Consider the following 22,815-nt stretch of genomic DNA (forward strand, 5'->3'; position numbering starts at 1 on the left):
GAAGGGGATACCAAATATTTTGCTCTATTGCTCTTCCCTTTATTCCCTTGAGATGGGGTCTGTTACTGAACCTGGCGCTAGCCTAGGCAGCAAGTCCCAGAAATCCTTCTGGTTTTGTCCTCAAGAATTCTGCATGTATAAGCCATGTTAGCTTTTTATATGGGTTCTAGTCCTCCTGTGCACACAGAGATGCTGTTACCTTTCAGGCCATCTCTCCTGCACTTTGAGATGAAGGTCTGTTTTCACAGGAGGTACTTTGTTAAATTCTTGCTTATTTCAGTTCTGGAAATGTGATTTAAAAAAAACCTCTGAAAAAGAATATTCAAACTTACTTAAGATCACTGCTGTCCCAAGCCCAATGTAGCCCACGCAGAAATGGACCGTGAATTTTCCTTCCCTGACTACTTCTAGATGAACAGATACGTGGACACCACACAGAATGTCATTAGTGCATTAGCTGGGGTGAGTGCTGTCCCATCCAAGAATATGCTGTTTAACCCAAAGAAGAACAACACCTAAAGGTCTTCAAGGAGCCCACTCTTGATTTTGGGAAATCCTTTTATGACTCAAAACATAGACTGTGACAGCAAACAAGGACTTCTAAAAGGCAGACTCCCATTACTGGGCTCTGTGGAAGGTCACAAGACCTGGTGATGGTTGTGAAAACTGAAGGTTGGCCATGCTTCTGAGCCCGAGGAAGCAAAGTCACACTGTCTTGGAGCTTGGGCAGGTCTGGAGAGTGCCTCCTGTGTGAACCTTTAACCTCCAAACTGCCACATTATGGGGAGTTGCAGTTCCCTCAGCTGGGGGTGGTGGCAAGGTGAGGGGTAGCTGGTAGGTAGGCAGTCATTTGTAATGTGTTGTATGTAACACTAGCTCACTGCTCTTAGTTTGTCATGGTCCCCACCGCTTATCAGTCTATTTAAGGGGCTGTCAATTTTGGAAATCTTCCTAAGAAGCAACTGATTTTCTTTTGCTGACCCAAAACTCATTGTCTTCCATTCTTATTTTAAATACTTTCCTCCTTATACTTTGAATTTAATTTATTCTTTGTGCTTTTCAATGGGAAATTTCAGATAATTGATTTTAAGCACTTATTGTCTTTTAATATGCATATTTGAAAGGCTGGGGAGATGTTTCTGTGGTCAAAAGTGGAGACTGTCTTGGAGAGAGCATGAGTTTAGTGACCAAGACTCACACCTGCCGGCTCACAATTTATAATTTCAGCTCAAAGGAACCTAACACCCTTTTCTGGCTGTCATGAGCACCTGTACTTGCGCGCGCACACACACACACATACACACACACAGAAAGAATGAAAATGTCTTTTAAAAAATATGTAAGTAAGCCGTATGTTGGTAGTGCACACCTTTAATCTCAGCAACTCTGGAGGCAGATGCAGGTGGATCTCTGAGTTTGAGGCCTGCCCGGTCTACAGATCAAGTTCCAGGACAGCCATGGCTGTTACACGGAGAAACTCTGTCTCAACAAACCAAAATCCAAACCAAGCAAACAAACAAAACAAAAAACTATGTAAATATTTGAGGCTACCATTTAACTTCAATTACTATGTTAGCTCCAGCCTACAAATTTTGTGGCATTGTGCTCTTATTAAGATTTAGTTCACAATTTTTAAAATCATTCATTTTCATTTCTTCCTTAACCCGTTTCATTTAGGAATACATGGCTTGGCTTCCAGACGCTTGGTACTTTCAGAGCTGCAGTTTCCCATTTCTTTTGGATGGACCCCACTTTCTAAAGCATGTGTAAGAAAATGGGAAAGCCTTTCACTTGGTCCAGTAAATCTTAGGAGCTACATACGCAACACTTCACTTCCCAGATCTCCCTCTACCCGAGTCTGTTCTTGGTGCCCTTTCTGTCTTGTCAACTAACCTCTTCTTGAGTTGCTTTAAGTCAAACAACTCCAGCATCACTCTTGAATCCATCTTTTCATTCACGCCCCACAGCCTTTCAATCAGCAGATCTTATTTGCCTCGGCTTTAAATCTATATCCAAAATCTGACCTCTTCCTTCTACCCAACTCCCACCATCCTGGTTAGAGTCACGGTCACCTCTTACTGAATTACTGCCACAGTCTCTTAATGTTCCCTGCCTCATCTTCCTTCTCAGATCACAGTTCCCTAACTTCCTCTATCCCTTGCTAATGCTGACAGTGTCTCTGCTTCTCCTTGACAATCCAATAGAACCTTTCCCGGGAAGTGGGCATGCCTAGTCCCGTCACTGAACTCAGGTCTTCCCTAAAAGAAGCTTTGCCTGAGCCCCTCCCTCATGCAATTTTCCTCCTGACCACATCAGACTTATGTGTCCCTACCGTATTTGATCCTTCTCCTCCTCATCAGAATGCTTGCTTCATGAGGGTAGAAATTTACTCTTGTTAGCTAGTGACTTCCTAGTGCTTAGAAGAGACCCTGGGATTTCATAGACTTGAATGAATGATTTTGTATCGTAGTGGGCCACATGCTACATGTTGAGTAACAATAAATAATGGAGACAGTCCTAAACTCAGAGGGTTTAGAGTTCTTACAGGGAAGATAATCATTTTGTGGTGAAGCAATTAATTTCACAATCTTTAATCCTAAAAGTGGAGGTGTCATTGATGGCCTGAGCTAGCTGAAGGTCTTGGTGGGCTGGGAGACAGGTTATCATATACCTAACACAGAGTCAAAAACCAAAATTCCTCAAATCACAGTTTTTTTAACAATGGAAATACATAAACAATCGATTTCGTGCAAATGAGCACCTATAGTTACAGGCAGTTTAAACAGGATTATAAGACTTAGAGGGCGCTGACTCAGCAGGACAGAGAGCCCGGTGGAAAGCAGCCTATTAAGTCGATAATCCTTGTAGCTCTGTTCTGTCTGTCAGTCAAGGTTACCGCAGATCCCAGGAAAAGACACTCAGCGACAGGTAGACTGGGTCGAGGTAAACACACTGTGGAGGGGAAAATAAAGCATCACATAGTATTCTTACCCCCTGAGACTTGAGCCAGGTGGGAAAACTTCCTATTATATGTTTCATAGATTTTTACTTACCTTCAGTTTCAGCAAGAAACACACCCCTCCTCAAAGGCTTCCGTGTTCATGTCGCTTCCTTCTTAAATAGTCATGTTCCTTGCGTGTGGTCCCTCAGGGCTGTATCATAACTGTCCTAATGCTCTCTCTCCCCAACATGGTCTCTGAAGACAGGACTCAGACCCCCCTGCTCCAGAACAACTTCCCTGTCCATCACAGGTGCTCAGGAGTGGCTGCTCCTGCCAGTTCCTCTAGCTCATCACAGTCTCTTTGAACAGTGTCATGACAGGAATCCACAAGAATGCGACATCATGCTGCATGAGGGCACCTGTTGTATTTATCTTCGTTACATCTTCCTTGAGTGAAGGACAAGAGAAGACTGCTCCAAACTAGTCCTAGAAATGCACATTTTAAGCCAGAAAAAAAATGCGTATTTATTTAGCATCTAAAAGGAATCAGACAAGTTTGTATAAGAACATGAGTAATCACTGTAATTTAGCGTTTTCCCTAGCTACTTATCTGTTAAACGTTATACTACCTACCTGCCCAGCATTTGAGGACTTCCACAAATATCCTTATTACTGTGTCTTGTTTTAATACTTGTAATATTATAACCCTGGTGAAAATTGGCAACAAGATCTTAATAAAATCCATTAGGCAGTATTTTTTGTTTTATTTTCAAACATTTTAAGCGACATCCCGTTGAGAAAGGCCTTTTTATTTCTCAAACACATACATATTAATGAGCTCAGGTTCAAGCTAAGGATAAGGATGACTTGGGAGCTGTTATTTTCATCTACACACAAATCCGCAAATCCAGGACTGAGCCATGAACATCCTCCCCTGCCGATGCCATGGAACTTACTTTTCTGGGGAATAATTAATAAAACAAGCCATTTGTGCCACTTAAGGAGAGGAAGAACAATGTCATATTTGTTACTTAAGGAAAGTTACATCTGAATTTTGACAATGCCAAGATTAACCATATATCTGAGTCCATTTTGGATACACCACTGATCGACACCGCTGGGAGATAGGCATCTCATTTAAGCAAGCACAGGTAAGAACCCAGTGATAATTTCAGAGTGTGTGTGTGTGTGTGTGTGTGTATTGACATGTGTTTTTGTTTTCAAATATCCAAGATTTTGTGTTGATTCCCATGATACAGGGTTTGTAGAAACAACTAATAATTGAATCTTGATCGTCTCTGCATTTTGATTCAGATTTGTGAATTAACATGCAAGTTTAATTAAAACTAGCAATAAATAAAGGTCTTACGCTACGACTTTGTTAATCTGGATATTATAGCCTAGTAAATACCACTGGGATTTTGTGAATTTAAATTTATTTTAAGAAATCCAAAGCAATGACCATGACCGCTGTGTTTTCCTAAAGAAAGTATTAGATATTGATTTCTCTTTCTCTTTACAATGTGTGAAGATTGAACACCAAACTCACATGAATGGTAGCAAAAGATTAACTGTGGAAATGTGAATTCCAACTTGTTGGAAACTTCCAAGTGTTCGGTGCTTTTAAAAGTACTTTTATGATAAAGCTGGTCCTCCGTTCAGAGATGAAGATGTGGTCTGTGGGGAGGAAGGGACTCAAGGGGCGCAGCTTTCTCTTCAGTGAGGGCCAAAATTTCACCTTGCCATCTGCTTTTTCCTGCTCTCTTTTTCCAGTGTGTGTGTGTGTGTGTGTGTGTGTGGTGTGCCTGTGAATATGTGTGTGTGGTGTGTATTGTGCGTGTGTCTATGTATGTGTGTGTGGTGTGTATGTGTTGTGCCTGTGTATATGTGTGTGGTGTGCCTGTATGTATACGTGTTGTGTGTCGTGTGTGTATGCGTGCATATATCTGTGTGTGAATGTGCGCATATGTATGTGTGTGGTGTGTGCCTTTGTATGTGTGTCGTGCATGTGTATCGCATGCGTGTGAAGGACTGAGGTTGAAGTCGGGAATCATCCTCTATCCCTCTTCTACCTTATTCACTGAGCCAGAGTCTCTCAGTCAAACTCCTAAGTCACCGACACGGCCAGTCTTGCAAGCCAACTTACTTTAAAGCTCCCCTGTGTCTACCTGTTCTTGGAATTAGAGGCAGACCACAGTGCCCTCAGGACACTTACATGGGTTTCCGGCTTCCTGAACTCAGGTTCTTTACATTTGCCCAGCAAACTTCTCGGTTGCTGAGCCCTCTCTCAGCCTTGCCACGTCCTTAACTCTCCACAATAAGCATGCGTATTTTAGTTAGATCTCAAATAAACCACTCTTATCAACTACTGCCATACTTTATGTGACAGGCAGGCCATGATGGCAGCTAAAGGTTGGCTGTGGTCCTAACCCTGCTTTCTCAACAGGTTCTTCACGCCCCCTCAGAGGAGAAAAGCATTGCTGCTCCTCAGCAGATAACCTCGTCCACATTCTGAATGACAATAATTGGGGAATTCCATGCTTTGGGGGTAAAATGCTCATTACTATTCCTGACAGTTTTCGGATGTCCAAGTGTGGATCAGCTTGAGCTTTGGCTATGTCTGTGCAGTTGACAAGAAAGTAATTGATAAAATATAACCTTTATTCTTGATAGAATGGTAAACTTGTAAGCAAGAAAGCTTAATGCAATAGGAAAATGTGTTTGAAATTAATAGACAATAATAGAAAAAATTCTAGATACCAATAGAGTTCCAAACATAATATTTATTGTTTAATGTTGTTTCATCCAATATAACAAAACAAGAAAAACATTAAACATTGAAATTCTTAGATTTTTCTTTCTTTTCAACTTTTGAGACAAGGTCTCACTGTGTAGCCCTGGCTAGCCTGGAACTCATTATGTCACTATGTAGACCAGACTGGACTGTAACTCACAGAGATCTGCCTGCCTCTGTCTCCTGAATGCTACGACTAAAAGTATGTGCCACCATGCCTTGATGTAAGATTAATTTTTGAAGATATTTATCTATGGACAATATGATTGTGGGCTCTAAATTCTCCAGTGGGTTAATTTAAAAACCATAAAAAATGATCAGGTTAGTGAGATGATCGATCATTTATTTTAAATATGAATGATTAACTTTTCTTTAGACCCATTAGATAACGTGATGGTCTTATAAAAATGTGAATTGTATTGTATAGAGTATATTAATAAAAATTGTCAAAAGTACAAATCAGGTTTTCACCAAGAAGATATCTCTTGTCAGGTGGTAAAAACTGATATCTCAACACATTGATACTTCTAACACAACCTATAAATTTAATAAGATCTCTTTTTAGAGCACACCGAGTTTTCTCAGGATCATCTTATTCTGAGGACATCAGTGAGCAATAAGCACATGTAGTTTCCGCTCGCAGAACAGTTGTGGTCATCCAAGAGCAGTCTGTAAAGGGCCGCTGAATACCAACGCTTATTTTACTGGACTCAGGTGTGGTGTTTGTGCAATAAAAGAAACGACAAAAGTTAAAAGAAAAAGTTGGTTGCTTATTATGGGCTTGAAACTACATAAATTTTTTTAAGATTTATTTATTTATCATGTATACAACATTTCTTCCATGTATGTTTGCATGCCAGAAGAGGGCACCAGATCTCATTATAGATGGCTGTGAGCCACCATGTGGTTGCTGGGAATTGAACTCAGGACCTCTGTAAGAGCAGTCAGTGCTCTTAACCTCTGAACCATCTCTCCAGCCCCCAAACTACATAAATTTATAGAGCAGTTGTTCTCAACCTGTGGGTCGTGATCCCTTTGGGGGTTGAATGATCTTTTCACAGGGGTTACCTAAGGCCATCCTGCATATCAGCTATTTGCTTTACAGTGCCTAACAGTAGCAAAATTACAGTTATGAAATAGCAACAAAAATAATTTTATGTTTAGGGTCTTCACAACATGAGGAACTATATTAAAGGGTCAAAGCAGTAAGGAGGTTGAGAACCACTGTTATATATTACAACGGGAGCTCACGGATGCTTGTTCTCAAGTCTGATGGGAGAGGGACTCATATACAAGGACCAGTGGAACACAATGATTCTGCACTGATGATAAGTTCTCCAGGAGGAGACAGTACTACCTGGTACCCGAAACCAAACTGTGTCGGTCTACTTGAGCAACCACGGCAAAATGCAGCCAGAGCCCACCGGTCGCAGAACAAGAGTATTCCAAATTTGTGTCTCTGTTGAACTCATAGATATTTTGGTCGTTATGTCCTAGACAGTTCAGTGGAGTCACTGTTTTTATTCCGGTGGCCATCAAAATGGATTCTCAGGTGACCTCAGGTACAATGGAAGGAGTGAATCAGTTAGGTTCACAGGCCAGGCAGCTGACACAAGAGAACACCCATCTCGTGACTCTGGAGACTGTGTCCAACCAAGGTCAAGCTGTCTTCCATGCTGAGCTGTCTCCCTTGGCCCTCAAGAGCATGCTTGTACCTAGCATTTCACCCTTTCCCTTTCGTTTCTTCTCTCTGCTTCTCAGCAGCCTACATGGTGTTGCTTTGAGAGAGCAGTCAATGGGTGTTGAGAAGCAAAAACTGTTGAGGCATGGGTTGGACTGTATACTATTTTCAGGTTATTTTCAGCCAAACTACAATTATTTTGCTTTGTTTTTTTGAGACAGGCTTTCTCTGTTGCTTTGGGGCCTGTCCTGGAACTAGCTCTTGTAGATCAGGCTGGCCTCGAACTCACAGAGATGGGCTGCCTCTGCCTCCTGAGTGCTGGGATTAAAGGTGGGCACCACCACCATCCGGCTAATACAAATGTTTTTAATGTGATCATTTGGAGATGAGGTATAGACTTACAGAAGAAGACAAGCTATTACACTGAGTGTTGACTGCGCATTGTGACTGACAGTGTATGCAGTTCCCGTCCAGGGGACTCCATGCGCTCCATCCTGGGTATTTGACTAAAGTGTTGACTCACCTTTATTAGTATCATAAAATGCGAGAGTGATGAAGTAAGGAAGAGAAAGGGAACTCCCCACCCTCAGAGGCCTACAGAATATTGAGACAATGGGCCATTTGCCTGTAAAAATAGATATGTGTAACAGGAAGTGGGTGCTTAGAGCTTGTCTCTTTTTCTACTGCTACGACAACAGAATAACATAACAGACTGCATGGTTTATGGGCAGTGGAGGTGTGGTCATATAACTGTGGAGGCCAAAGATCAAATATTCAAGGTTCTGAGTTCTTTCTTGTTTGTGGAGAATGGGAAACCATATGGTCTCCCGGGATTGTGTAGCCCGTGTGTTTACTCGCGATTAGAAAAACATACGGATTTTGAAGAAAACGTTTTGGTGATGGGAAGATCTTGTGATGCTCCAGGGTCATAATTTATATGATGCAGTTTGGATCTTAAATGCTCCTAAAGGCCCATGTGTTGAGAGACTGAACCCTTGGGTGGAACTGTCGGGAGATGGTGAAACCTTCATAAGGGACCTAGTGGGGGATTGTAGGTCACTGGAGTGTTCATTAAGGGAACAGTCAGTTCTGAGAAATTTCTTTTCTTCTCTTTTGCGTCTTGGCCTGGGGGAAGTAATTTTACTCTTCCCTAAGCTCCCTGATTTTACCATCTGTTCCTCACACCAGATTTCAAAGCAGTGGCTCAACCTGGTCATGAACTGGAGCCTTGAGCCAAAGTAAACCTTTCCACCTGTAAGTTGATCATCTCAGGTATTATTTGTTATAGTAACAGAAGGACAACTGACATGTTTTCATATAATAAATATGCTAAACTAAATGTTAAAATATACTATGATTGCTTTCTCTGGTATTTTATAGTCTTATAAGTTTGCTTTTATTATTTATGCTCGCTTAAAAGGAGCAGAGGAAAACATTGGATGGTTTTGCTAATTTTCACTATTGATTGATATTTTTATCTTGTGGTAGATACTTTATGCATTATCTGTGGATTATAGCGATTGTGATAATGTTCATTATCATATTAATTTCCTTGTTAAAGCTATTTCTTCCCAAGAAAGTATTGGGGGTTTCTTCCTACAGTGCTAGCAGTTGGCTTAGCAAGCTTGGCAGCCCATCTCTTCTCAAACGACATACATACTTATCAACAGTATTGTGTTGGGTCTGCAACAAGTCTTCAAGAGAATTACAGCTTGCTTCTGCTCCTGTGATGATAGTTATTATTTTCTTAATAGTTCCCTTGGCAATTTTGACTTCTCAGAGTGATGATTCTGGGGTGAGATTAGAGGATTATTTTCACCATGCTGGCATTTCATTTTGAGACAGGGTCTCACTTTCTAGGCCAGGCTGCCCTCTAACTCATGGTGGTTCTCCTGCCTCAGCATCGTGAGTGCTAGGAGTAAAGGTGTGAGCCACCACATCTGGTTTAGCATCGTCTGCGTAGCTGAACTTGGATTACATGATCACATTATCCACTCGCATTTGTGTGACTTTTTAAGCCTTCGGCGTACCTTTAAGTCCTATAGCTTTCCACAAAGAGCCGTTATGATAGACATGAAGGTATCACAGAGAGCCATTACAATAGACATGAAGGCATCACCCCTGTTTGGCAGAAGAGGAGGAGCCCAGAGCTCAGAAAGGTCTCAGTTGAGGCTTCATAGCAATTTTCTGAAGTCTGTGCTTAGAAATCACATCCTTGCTAAGCAGGTGACTGCTGCGGAGCAGGCCAAGCCTGTTCTGGTTCTCCACAGCAACAATGCCTCGAGTATTGCTGCATGGTAAGAAGCAAACTAAGCCCTGCAATTAACTGAGATCGGGCAAGACTGGAAAACAAGCCTGGTTGGCCGTTGGGTTATTTATCCTTATATGCCAGAGCATGCTCTTGTCTCAGTGGAACTTCACTCTCTTTGGCCAACAAATACCTTTTGCATTAGTGAAAAAAAACCCTCATGTTATTTTAAATTGAATGTGCTGGACTGGAGGGATGGCTCAGAGGTTAAGATAACTGGCCGCTCTTTCTGAAGAACCAGTTTGATTCCCAGCACCTATGTGGTGGCTCACAACCATCTGTAACTCCAGTTCAAGGGTATCTGACAACCTCTGACACCCTCTTCTGGCCTCCTCAGGTACCACATGTATGTGATGCACTGACATACATGTATGCAAAACACTCATACACATAAAAATTAATTAAAAAGCAAAAAGCAAAGGTGTTTGCACAAGTACCTTTTGCTGTTCAATAGAATATCATTTATGAAATATTCTTTTCCCCAGCAAACAAAAAATATATTAGGATAAAGTATGGACAAACATAAAGAACATAAAGAACAAAGAAAGAATACTGAGCATTTCATGACTTAACATTAACAGGAGTTAGTATTGAAAGTTTATTTCTGTGTGCATTATATAATTTTAATAAAATGCTATTACTATAAATATTGCTTTAAATTACGCTTTTTCTACCTAATGTATTTATTCCTATTGTTAAAAATGCTCTTTAAATAAATGTATCCTTTTAGTATAAAATTCAAGCAATGCAAAATCATTTAATTCTAGGCTCTTCAGAGCTATCATCTTACAGTGGTCTGTACCATTTTGCCCCCTTTTATTGAAAATATATTTTTTCTTATATAATATATCCCGATTACAGTCTCCTCTCCCTCTACTCCTCCTGTCTCCCCTACCTTCCTTCCCAACCAGATCCATTCTTTTTCTGTCTTTCATAGGAAAGAACAGGCTTCTAAGAGATAACAGCAAAATATAAGAAAATAAAATGTAACAAGATAAATAAAAAGCCATCATATCAAAGGTGGACGAGGCAAGCCAACAGAAGAAAAAGAGCCTTAAGAGCAGGCACTAGAACCAGAGCCCTATGCATTCATACACTCAGGAGTACTGTAAAAATACTAAGCTTAAAGCTGTAATATAACCCTGTCTCGAAAAACCAAAAAAAAAAAAAAAAGGCTGTAATATATGCAGAGGATTTGGTGTAGTGTTATCTCTCTCTCTTGGTTTTTCGAGACAGGGTGGATTTCTCTGTGTAACAGCCCTAGCTGTCCTGGAACTAGTTCTATAGACCAGGCTAGCCTCGAACTCACAGAGATCCTCCTGCCTCTGCCTCCTGAGTGCTGGAATTAAAGGTGTGCACCACCACCGCCCGCCCCCCCCTCTCTCTGTCATTCATCCTGAATTTACTTGTTGCCTTGTTGTAGCGGGTGACTGTGAACTCCTGATCCTCCACCTACTAGGTCCTGAGTGCAGGAATTACAGATGTGAGCCACCTACTTACAGTGCATGGCAAGCTCTCTATCAGTTGAACTATATTCCCAGACCATAGTTTATAAAGAAGCATTTTGATCTAATGGAGAAGAGAACATCTCTTAGTTTTTGAAAGGTGCATATGGAAAAAAGTGCATATGTTAGAGGGCTGAAGAGAGGGCTCATCAGTTAAGACACTTGCCGCTCTGCAGAGGACCTGCCTGGGGCTGGCTCTCAGCACCCACATCGGGTGTCTCACAACTGTCTATAACTCCAGTTCCAGAGGATCCAATGTCCTTTTAACCTCTGCAGTCACTACATGCATGTGATATATATACATTCATACGTACATACACACAAAAATTTTAAAATTTAAAGGTGTGCATTTTACTTTTACATTCAAATGCTACAAATAACGCATAAATAACAAGTGTACTATCTATAATAAAGCTTGGGACTGTTTTCCCTGAAACTACCAATGTGCACAAAGCTTTTATTGGGTCATGTTTGGCTATCTTTAAATAATGCTTTCATGAGATGAAACTGTGAGCTGCAAAAATATATAAACATCTTTGCTTGAAAATTGTGCTTTAGGGTTTATATATTATGCCAACCTTACGAAATTTATCGTCCAGGTGTTTGCAATTTATCTAAAAGTAGGGCACTGCTTGGGTGACAGCATATATACATGACTCTGAATATAGCAATAGAACTATGTTTTATTATATATTACATATATCATTATCTATGTGTGTATACATATATGTGTATGGTTCTAATGATAATTAAGATTATATTGTTGAATCCCAGAGAACCTAGACAACAATGAGGACCCTAAGAGAGACATACATAGATCTAATAATCTACATGGGAAGTAGAAAAAGACAAGATCTCCTGAGTAAATTGGGAACATGAGGACCTTGGGAGAGGGTTGAAGGGGAGGGGAGCAGAGAAAAATGTAGAGCTCAACAAAAATCAATAAAATAAAAAAATAAAATAATAATCATAAGCTCAAAAAATTAAAAAGATGATATTGTTGGATTGCTATACAAGTCATAAACTGGCCAATAGGATACTTACTTTTATGACTTAGTATGTTAGTAATGAACACAAAAACATAAGCAGGTGACTTCTGAAAAGTAAAAATCAAAGCTCAACCTTAGTTTCAGGACCAGAGACAAAATGATGCTAAAAACACAGCAGTCATGCCGGGCGGTGGTGGCGCACGCCTTTAATCCCAGCACTCGGGAGGCAGAGGCAGGCGGATCTCTGTGAGTGCGAGGCCATCCTGGTCTACAAGAGCTAGTTCCAGGACAGGAACCAAAAAGCTATGGAGAAACCCTGTCTCGAAAAACCAAAAAAACAAAAACACAGCAGTCATTTATTAAATATGTGTCGGTGTTTAGTAAGATAAAGTCCAACGAAGACAAGGACCAAGGGTATGAACATATAATTAATGTAAAGGAATGTTAATGACTCATAAACATGAGAGCCTATCCAACTTTATTAATACATCCACACCAAAAGCCTCACTGCAAAAATGTTCACTTATCAGATAGAGGAAAACTTTAAATTTGACAGTCTCAAGTGTTTGTCAGGAGCAAGTGCCAAGCTTGTTTTGGGCTAGCAGAATGTCAAATGGAACAGCCATCATGTGGCTGGTTTTAATAAACTAAGCTAGAACTAGCAATACTGTTCCTGGACTTACATGTGGGAAGCATTCCCAAAGCTGTGTCTATGGAGACACATGAAAAGGATTTACTACAGCAAAATTATTCATATGCACCAAAGTATTTAAATGCCATTATCGTACTTTTGGGAATAACCAACAGGTATTGGACTTATGAACCACTAATTAGGGGGTAATTCAGGCCTCATATTAGAAACCTAACCAGCTATCTGGGGATGGGGAGGTCATGGACCCCCAAAAAGGAGCCTGTTCCCACCACTTTTCCAACCCAATGGGATTTCTTTTCTTTGGTTTCTCAAGACAGGGTTTCTCTGTGTAGCCTTAGCGTCCTGGAACTTGCTTTGTAGACCAGGCGGGTCTAGAACTCACAGAGATCCTCCTGCCGCTGCCTCCTGAGTGCTGGGGTTAAAAGCACATGCCACCATGCCCTGCTTAAGCGTAACTTCTGACTGCCTTTAAGCGCTTATCCTCATGTCCACAGAGAAGTGTAGCTTTCAACCTTCAGACAGACTCTGCATCTCCCTCAGAACGCTTGAGCTCATAGGCACCCAGTAGACATTTCTTTTTCTCTGTCCCTCAGCCTTAAAGTGCAGAGGTGGAAGGCGACATCTAGTTCTTTCTCATGGGTTGGTTCTCACCCTGTCCACCGCTGACACACCAGGGTGTTAAAATACAAATGATTCCCAGTGAGTTTCCCTGAAGCGATCAGTTATAGACGTTCTTCCTCAAGCCTGAAGGAGTTGATAACACACAGACTGGAAGTACTGATTGAACTACTTAGAAAGTCAGTGCTGTCCTGCCTACGACTGCTGACTCTCTCTCAGCCCCCTGTGACTCAAGCCCTCATCCCACCGCTGTGCTTTCCCACAGGGAGCTGACCCTTCACTCCTCTTGGTCCTGTGTGTGCACTGAGCTCCGTGGTGCTGCTTTGTGAGGCACATGGGACACTGATGTCCTTCCAGCTGAGTGTTCCTGTCCTTCTGGGTGGTCTCAATCGCTGGGCGATGTTATTGTCCTTCTCTGCTCTGGAGACCTTCTCTTCATTTCCACCATGGTCCCCCAAGCCCTGACTCGAAGATGTTTCACGATCATGTGCTCACTAAGAACCCTCGGCTTCTGGTGTCCCCCTTGGAGCTCTGCTTTTCTCATTAGACTTCTCCCTCAAGTTTAACAAATTTGTCCCCTTGACTTCTACTTCTCCCTTATGTTTCCTTTTCTGGCATTTCTTCCTCAAAGCCATTTCCCATTTAAGTGTCTTGCGATCTCTTTATCCCGTATGTATGGCTGTGCTTCCACGCCTGCCCCCCCTACCAACCCCCAGTCTCAGGGTCGATATCCATCCTCCTCGTTATCATTGGAACCACTCAGTGCTGGGAGGCGAAGGCCATGACATCATGGTACTGCCCGCTCCACCGCTGCAGCATTTGGCACCTAGTGCTATCTTATCATCCGTCTATTGCTTACCACTCTGGTCATCTCCTGTCACCTATGGAAGCTTTTGTGTCCTTCTGTCTCTCCATAAGGTACCATTCCATTGTAAAATTGGCAGTGTCTCACTTAGAAACCTCCAACCCTCATCTTCTTTTAGAAAACAGGCTGCTCAACATATCAGTGACTCTCTCTCTCTCTCTCTCTCTCTCTCTCTCTCTCTCTCTCTCTCTCTCTCCTTCTCCCGTCTCTGTGCCCCTGCTGTGCTTTTCTGAATGCAACCTTATTTATTTTTTTGTATAGTTGCTTTAGTACCTACTAAAGAGCCTACATAGGATCCTGTTTGGAACAGTGTTGATGGTTCTGCTCAAGATTGCTCCAGACTTTCTTTCTTTTCAGGGAATTTTATTCCAGATTCCCTGAAGAGGAGTGGGTGTATCCTCTTGGCTCCTCTAACACCTCTGTCCTGAACCACCTCCGTGCAGGCGTGATGCTGTGGCTCCTCAATATTGCTCCACCCGTTCTTAAGTGTGCTCTCTGGACAATAAATGCTGCCATCACCTGCTGTGTCTGCATGGCCTCTGGGTCATCCAGTGCAGAATTTCAGCAGGAACTCAGTGCATGGGGCAAGGGGCAGGTGGTGAGTCAGGATAATGAGTGCCCTGGATGGGCCACTCTGTGTGCTGGCCTTGTGTTTGTTATCTGTTATCTGTATTATCTGTTATCTGTGTTATCTGTTACCTGTATTATCTGTTATCTGTGTTATCTGTTGTCTTGACTTCAAATTAAGTCTCTGTTCCTGCACCATTCCTTGTGCTGGGTGGTTTTCTACAACTTGACACAAATCTAGACGTGTTCAGAGGGACTATCAACCAAAGAATTAGTTCTATCAGGCTGGCATGGCCAAGTCTGTAGGACATTTTCTTGATTGCTAATTGACATGGGAAGGCCCAGCTCACTGTGGGCAGTATCATCCCTGGGCTGGTGGTCCTGGGTGCTTTAAGAAAGCAGGCTGAGCAAGTCATGAGAACAAGCCAGTAAGCTCCCCTCCACGGGCAGTAAGCAGTTCCTGCCTCCAGGTTCCTGACTTGAGTTCTAGGCCCAACTTCCTGTCCCTTTCTCCCAAGCTCTGGGATCACAGATTCCAAGCCTGCCTGGCACTGGGTTCCTGGGGTCTAATCCAGGTCCTCATGCTAACATGGCAAGTACTTTATCTATTTACCAAGCCCTCTCTCTCCCCAGACTTAATGTTACTCTTATATTTTCTCCAAATCATAAAATCTGGATGATGCATCAGCCCTTCTTTCCCTCTCCCACTTCTCCATCTTCCTTCTTGCTTGCCTTTTATATACTCGCTATCTAATCTCCTCCCCACTCTCATTTTGACAGTGTTTTCCAGCACTCTGTGTACTGACAGTCGAGAAAAGAGTTTGGTCATTTTCAAACACTAGATGGCACACCAGTTCTTCTCTGCCCCCTTCTCTTCCTCTTCTTAGCTTTAATTTGGGGGACCAGGACCTAAGGGCCATTGTAAAGCTTGGGGTAACAGGCTCCAGACTGAGTTCCAAGCATGGTTCCCAAGCAGATCTGAGAGGATGCCCATTCTACTACAAAAGCACATCGTAAGTGGAGAGGATCAGATGCTGTGTGCCAAGGGACACTATTGGATGCTGTAGGCCAAGGGAGAGGATTAGATGCTGTGGGTCATTCCCTGTATTTAACACCCAACAACTGTTTCAAAAATCCTTGTAAATTTACCAAATTTACTTCTGAGGAAAAGTTATTCGAGTAGAGTAGAGTTGTTAAAATGTAACAACAAGATTTAGGACTGGAAGTAGAACTCAGTGGTAGAGAACATGTCTACCATGTGTGAGGCCCTAGCTTCTATTCACAACATCAAAGAAGCAATAGCATGTCCCCATCGCAGAAAACAAAACAGGATTTGCTCAATGAGCAGCCATTCCCTGGATGCCTACTATGTGCCAAGCACCCTGTCGCTGAGGCAGAGTTCTCTACAAAGCTTACAGTGTAGCTGAGAAGATGGAGAACATGGTGGTTTAGCATATGAGGGAATTATTCCAATGTGTGTACATTGCTGTAGCAGAAAAGGGGAAATGCGGTTAGTTTACTTCGGAGTGAGGAGTCCTTGCATCGGACTTGAGATGCTAGCACCTGCCCAGACTCAGTCCAAGGGTCACGGGCAAAGGCACAGAGGTGTGGAACAGTGTGGCTCAGTTGAGGAACCACAGCCTGGACACGGTCTCCTCCTCAGTAAAGCTGTTGTCGCAGCCCAGCCCCTGACGTGTGAACATAAAAAAGTCTTCTCATTAACAAGTCTCGTTTCTTCTCAGACCTTAACCTCACCATGAAGACAAATATTATCAACACGTGGCAGTCCTTTGTAAGAATCCCCAATGCGATCGTCCCAGCTACTGGACAGGAAATCCGGCGGATGGAAAACGGAGCGTGCAGGTGAAGCTATGCTCCTTCTCACACCTTGTTAATGCAAGCACAGTTTTTGTTTTAACTTATCCAGGCTTGATTTCAATTTAGCTTTGTAATTTGTATTCTTAAAATTCATAATCTATCTAATTTAGTGAGTGTATTTATACAAGCGAAGCTTGTCTATTGTGTGAAGAGTGTTATGGAGGATTGTTTATGGAAGCACCTATAAGGGACTATGGCAAATACTTCTTTACTTTCCCCGTGGGAAATATAAAACCCAAATAGATGATGTTGCTATACATCAATGTGAAAAGGTATATAGAATATGAAATCTAACAATATAATTTGATAGTATGATTTGAAATAGTTACCCTTAAATGACTAGAATATGTGTATGTGATAGAATTTTCTTTTAATAGAAGGAAATATCAGGAAGTGGTAGTTCATTCATATGTATAAAATAATCTAAAATTAGGTACTATTGGATAAACATGGACATTGACCAGTGCATCTAAAAGTAGCCATGGTGAAGATCTGGAGAGTGTATTCCTAGCAATCACTGGGCACACACTCTATAAAATAGGTTCCTACCCATACATGTGCGTGGGTCTGAAGACGGGTGGAAAGTGATGGAGTGAGGGCTCACCTGGATGGCAGGTGGGCCGATTAAAACACTAATCCGATTCACCTCTGCTTCTCTTTGGCAGCTCCTTTTCTGACGACGACAATGCCTCTCTGTCTGAAGCAGAGAGTGAGGACTCTTTCTTTAGAAACAGCTCACACAGAAGGCAAGGACCATCCCAGAGGTGAGCGGGGCCGTCTACCTGCCGAAATGCGTCTTTTAAATATCACTGAAATGAAAAGTCTCCTATTCCTTCTACGGGGTGGCTTGACACATGCTCTTGTCAATGAGACACTTTGCAAGATCTCCTGAATACCTTGCTATTTCTGTCCCTTACCTTTGCCCTCTTTTGGAAAGCTGCTGACGTTTAATTATTTATGACCTCAGGGTTCCCAGTCATAAATATTCCCTGTCATGTTCCCTGAAACTAATGCCTGTTCCTCAGAAACTTGCCCCAGTTCCTCCCTTGACCTGAGCCTGCAGGAATAAGGGTCCCAAACAGTGAGATATTGAGTAGGAGAACTGGGGAGGGAGACAAAGATGAGAAAAAGAGAAGACAAAGCAGTAACTGGGACCAGGCGGCATTGCATAAACTGATGAGTTACGCTGAGCCGCTTTAAGAAGTATGGCTTTATATATACTATTCACGGGAAGAAAATGGCCAAGGGCAGCAGAGAGCTAAATCCGTTGATGTTAGCAAAGAGAAAACATCTCAGATACAGATGCCTCAGGACAGATAATCACAGCTCTGGGGAAGAGCTGGGTCTTAAGAATCTACAATCTTGACTCCTTCGAGGCCCTGGCTCCAGTCTCAGACTGGCTTGGCCTTGCCAAATCTGTTCCTGGACAATGACAGAGAACTAAATTTGCCTTTGTCTTATCATCAGGGCCTCTTAGAAAGTCTTGGGTGTGTCTGGGTCCCCACATTTCCTTAATTTCCTACTTCTTCTGAATTCCTTCTTCAGAGTCCTGGAGCTGCATACAAGAGGGTGGGCTATCATTCTCTAAACTGCTAGATCTGGCAGAGCCTGCTCCCAGGAAACAAAATGTGAGATTAGAAAAGTATAATGACCATACGGGAAGTAAAGCAGTCACATTCAAGTATAGACCCTGAAGCCATTGAAGGTTGAAGGAGTGTGGTATAGCAGGGATCGGGGTTTCTGATCCTATACAATGTATTTTATTCTTTGTTATCATTTTCCCTCTTTTTATTTCTTCCTGTGTCTAACTCTAGCTTTCTACTTATTTCTTTGAAGTATTTATTCCTCCTCTTTCTGTCTTCTCTGACTATCTGGGGTCTTTTGGTGGAAGTCGGTGCCATCTATCTGGGCTCACTCCAGGCCAGAGATGACGCTAATTTTTGGTATGCGCTTAACCAACAGTCAGTCGCTAACCACTTGGGGTCAATGCACTGGCTTCTGGCAAGCTGTGTGTCACAGAAGTTCTGTCCATCTTAAACAGTGGCCTGGGCAATGTTATAAAGTGAGCAGGACACTGTAGTGGTTTGTTTTTTAAGGCAGTTTGCTGACCATGAGCAGAGTGGTCATTGTGCTCTCTCTGTGTTTTTCCTCTTCCAGGGAGCAGTACTTGCCAGGCACTATGGCTCTTTTCAATGTTAACAACAGCAGCAACAAAGAGCAGTAAGTACATCTACGGAAGAAAATGAAAACAAGTAAAAATAACCAGCAGTATCTGCATTTGAGATATAGCTAATACTTAGTGCTTGAACTAATTTAACAGAGAAGACATTCTGTTATTTTTCTGTTGCTTTTTCCAGATACATGTTGTTTGTATCTGTTAAATGTATCTGTTCCCTATTAAAATTAACATGTCTATATTTCATTCATTTACTTGAATATGTTTGTTAAAAGGTTCATGTTATATATGCAATTGCCCTTCCTTAGGACAGAATGGATGCCAAAGGTCACAAAACACTGAACCCGTGTACCTTGGGCCACATTCTTCAGGAGACAGCCTCTGAGACAGAGGTCTGTGTGTAGATATTTATGGGATGTGCCCTTTAGCATGACATCTGGAAGGGAGTGAGGGTGACAGAATTAACTGGGCAGAGGGAGATGCTGATTTCAGAGAAGAGGTTTGCTCTTAGGGGAGTTTTGGCATCCGTATGTGCTTTCAGCTCTGTGTCATCCTCAGGTGACAGAACTGGGCCTTTGCAGTCACAGGGAGTCATCCAATGAGAGCAGCCCCAGGAAGCTGGGAGATAAATTTTAGAATGGTAGTGGTTTCCTCATTCTAGGCCTTTTTTCTGAGGGCAAGGAGAAGCTGGGTTGTCAGCACTCAAGTGTTGGTGCATGGAGAATGCATACCTGAAACCTCTGTGTAATTGTAGCCCCACAACCCAGCTGTGTCCTGCTCAGATGCACTCTTTTAAAGGAAAACTCAGGGCTGCCCTTTCCAAGGCTTCTGGATGTTCTTTTGTCCTGTTCAAGCTTGTAAGAAGAAGGTCAATGGGCTGCAGAAAGAGCTCTGACAACTTTCGATGTTTCTGAGGTTTACACAGAAACCCCTTATCTATTTTTATTCATTCTAGAGCCCTCTCATCATTGTGCAGAATTTCTCCCAGTCTAGGGAAATGCAGACATATAGCTAATCACCATGCCTTCCTTGGGATGTGGCTACTAGACTTGTCCATCCACTATCAAAGATGGGCTGGGGAAATCCAAAAGATGCCATCATGGATCATGTGCCCGTCAGATACTTTTCTGACTTTTCATTGCATAGCAACAACACTGCCTACCTTTGATGGTCAGCATCATAAACTTTCCTGTCTGGTGATTCTTCTCTGCCAATTGGTTTCTTGGAACGAGGAGTCGAAAGTGGCCAGGGACTAGTCATAGATTAATATTTAATAGGACTGTAGCTGTTCTCTTTGGCAGAAGTGTAGATGCTCTCTCATCAAATGAGGACCTCTAGAGGCACAAAACCTAGATGTGCAGGGTTGGGAAGTGTACTTTCCCTCATTAAGTACCTTAGTTCCTAGACCGATTCATTCTATTCATGTATAGGCGTAGAGCACCACCTAATGCCCGACCAGTCTTTTCTCACACACACAGTACCCTAGATTATAGTAACTCATCTTCAAGAAATCTGCACTCCATGGCAACATTTCGGTGGTGCCTTCTGAAGCTCACTCCATACCTGTACCACATCAGACACTTCTGGGTGGAGTAGCATATGATAGGACCATTAGATTCCAAACTCAGTATCTGTGCTGGCTACTTTTATGTCAACTTGACACAAGCTATGGTCAGTAGAGAGGAGGGAGCCTGAGTTGAGAGAATGCCTCCATAAGATTGGCCTGTAGGAGCCGGGCAGTGGTGGCGCACTCCTTTAATCCCAGCACTCAGGAGGCAGAGGCAGGCGGATCTCTGGGAGTTCGAGGCCAGCCTGGTCTACAAGAGCTAGTTCTGGGACAGGCACCAAAGCTACAGAGAAACCCTGTCTTGAAAAACAAACAAACAAACAAACAAACAAACAAAGAGATTGGCCTGTAGGGTATTTTCTTACTTTGATGGGGGAGGGCCAAGTCCTTGTGGGTGGTGTCATTACTGGGCTGGTGGTGCTGGGTTTACAAGAAAGCAGACTGAGCAAACCATGATGAGCGTGCCAGTAAGCAGCACCCCTCCACAGCTTCTGCATCAGATCCTGCATCCAGGTTCTTGCTCTGCTTGAGTTCCTGTCCTGACTTCCTTTGATGATGAATAGTGATGTGGAAGCGTAAGTCAAATAGACCCTTTCCTCCCTCTCTTGCTTTTGGTCATGGTGTTTCATCACAGCAATAGTAACCCTATCCAAGGCAGTATCCAACACCACTTTTCTTTTTCTGTAAAGTAGACCTGAAATGATGCTACACAGCAGTCTGTATAGGGGGGGGGTCATGCTTTAGAAACGCCTACACAGTGATACTGGTCAAGTTTGTAGCAAAAAGCAATATATACCACAATATAAATCAGTTAGTATCAAAATATTTGATGTCTTTTCTCTGTTGACAAGGACCCAACACAGTTAATTTGCCATCAAGTGACTACTCTCCTTAGGAACTAAGCGTGGGAGTCACATTATAACAGCAGTGCTACCTACATGATCCAAATGCCTTGTAACTAAAGGCAAGATGTTCGACACCAGCCTAGTGAGCAGGAGGCCATGTGTTGTGCCCAAATATGGCCTTTAGTTTTTGTTTCCATGGATGCCGTACTTTTAACTACATTGTGCCAGCATGTAGATGCCACATGGAGGCTGGATTAACCAGCTAGCCGAATCCTTCAGTCTACTTGGTTGTTCTCTTACCTGGGATACAAGGATTTTCAAACGTTGTGCCCACAAATCTATTAGTCTACCTTTTCTCTAGACCTGTTCTGCCTGATCATTCAGTCCTTTTCCCATCTAGGTCCTTAACCAAACAGTTAAGGCATTTGCGAATCTTCAGGTAGCCTTAAGTTAACCATACTTTTCCATAGAGAGTAAGCGACTGAATGGTACTTGAAGCTGTGTCACTGGGGAGATCGACTATACCACTGCGTTTCCAAACCACTTGTAGATAGTTTCATAGTATAAACATAGCCTCCTTGGGGTTGCCAACCCAACCCATCCACGATCTATGCTCCAATAGTCACTCCTAAAAAACCCTTCCTACAGGTAGGCCATGAGGGGTGGGTGTGGATGAAACAGCGGTACGTGACATGGGTTGGCATGATGTGCTTATCCACCTTCTCAGCAACTTACTTCTTCCCTGTGGTTTCTGTTCTGTCTCAGGTCTCCTGCTTGACCATATTCTGGGTTAATGTCCAACCTCATGACCTGATTGAATGACCACAGAGCTTTTTACCACTCATGAAAAAAAAATGCTGTCAACAAGATTATTCCCTTGAAAAAGAATTTATGGCATTTTTTTTGAGAGTCTCAATGTTTTAATTTGAATATATATATGTGAACGGTATCAAACACTTAAAGTAAAAAAAAAACATTGCTTTCACATATTAGAATTCTGGAAGTATACTCATTCGGAGATTTATTTATTTATTTGGGCCACCGTTTTAGTTTCCAAGTACCGTGGCGGGACTTTGACTGCATGGCTAAGAATCCTTGCTCAATGGAAAGGAAAGTAGAAAGAAACGGGGGTTTAATGGTGTGATCATGTGACAGATGCTCTTTTTCTTTAGAGACCCTAAAGAAAAAAAGAAAAAGAAGAAGGAGAAGAAGAGGTAAGCCAGACTTTGCATGAATGGCCCTAAATATTTTTCTGTCTGTGCGTTATTTGCATACGGTAACAATACATACTCAACTTTTCCAGCAAGGCAGATAATAAGAATGAAAATAAGAAGGACCCAGAGAAGAAAAAGAAGAAGGAGAAGGAAAAAGAGAAGAAAAAGAAGGAGGAGAAAGACAAAGACAAGAAGGAAGAGTAAATAGTTTTTAC

The 22,815-nt window shown here is 42.4% G+C and overlaps 1 protein-coding gene across 1 annotated transcript in view; it reads left to right on the top strand.

Moving 5' to 3' along the window:
* Window positions 1-22,815, top strand: part of Cnga1 (cyclic nucleotide gated channel subunit alpha 1) — a 31,399-nt gene that overhangs the window by 1,605 nt on the left and 6,979 nt on the right. Inside the window, exons 2-6 of the mRNA XM_075943291.1 lie at window positions 16,663-16,783; window positions 17,464-17,562; window positions 18,956-19,018; window positions 22,559-22,600; window positions 22,690-22,800. Of these exons, the coding sequence (XP_075799406.1) occupies window positions 16,677-16,783; window positions 17,464-17,562; window positions 18,956-19,018; window positions 22,559-22,600; window positions 22,690-22,800 (422 nt within the window). The 5' untranslated portion in view covers window positions 16,663-16,676. The remainder of the gene's footprint in view (window positions 1-16,662; window positions 16,784-17,463; window positions 17,563-18,955; window positions 19,019-22,558; window positions 22,601-22,689; window positions 22,801-22,815) is intronic.

This window comes from Microtus pennsylvanicus, chromosome 12, assembly GCF_037038515.1.
Source record: "Microtus pennsylvanicus isolate mMicPen1 chromosome 12, mMicPen1.hap1, whole genome shotgun sequence".
NCBI classification, from domain to species: Eukaryota; Metazoa; Chordata; class Mammalia; order Rodentia; family Cricetidae; genus Microtus; species Microtus pennsylvanicus.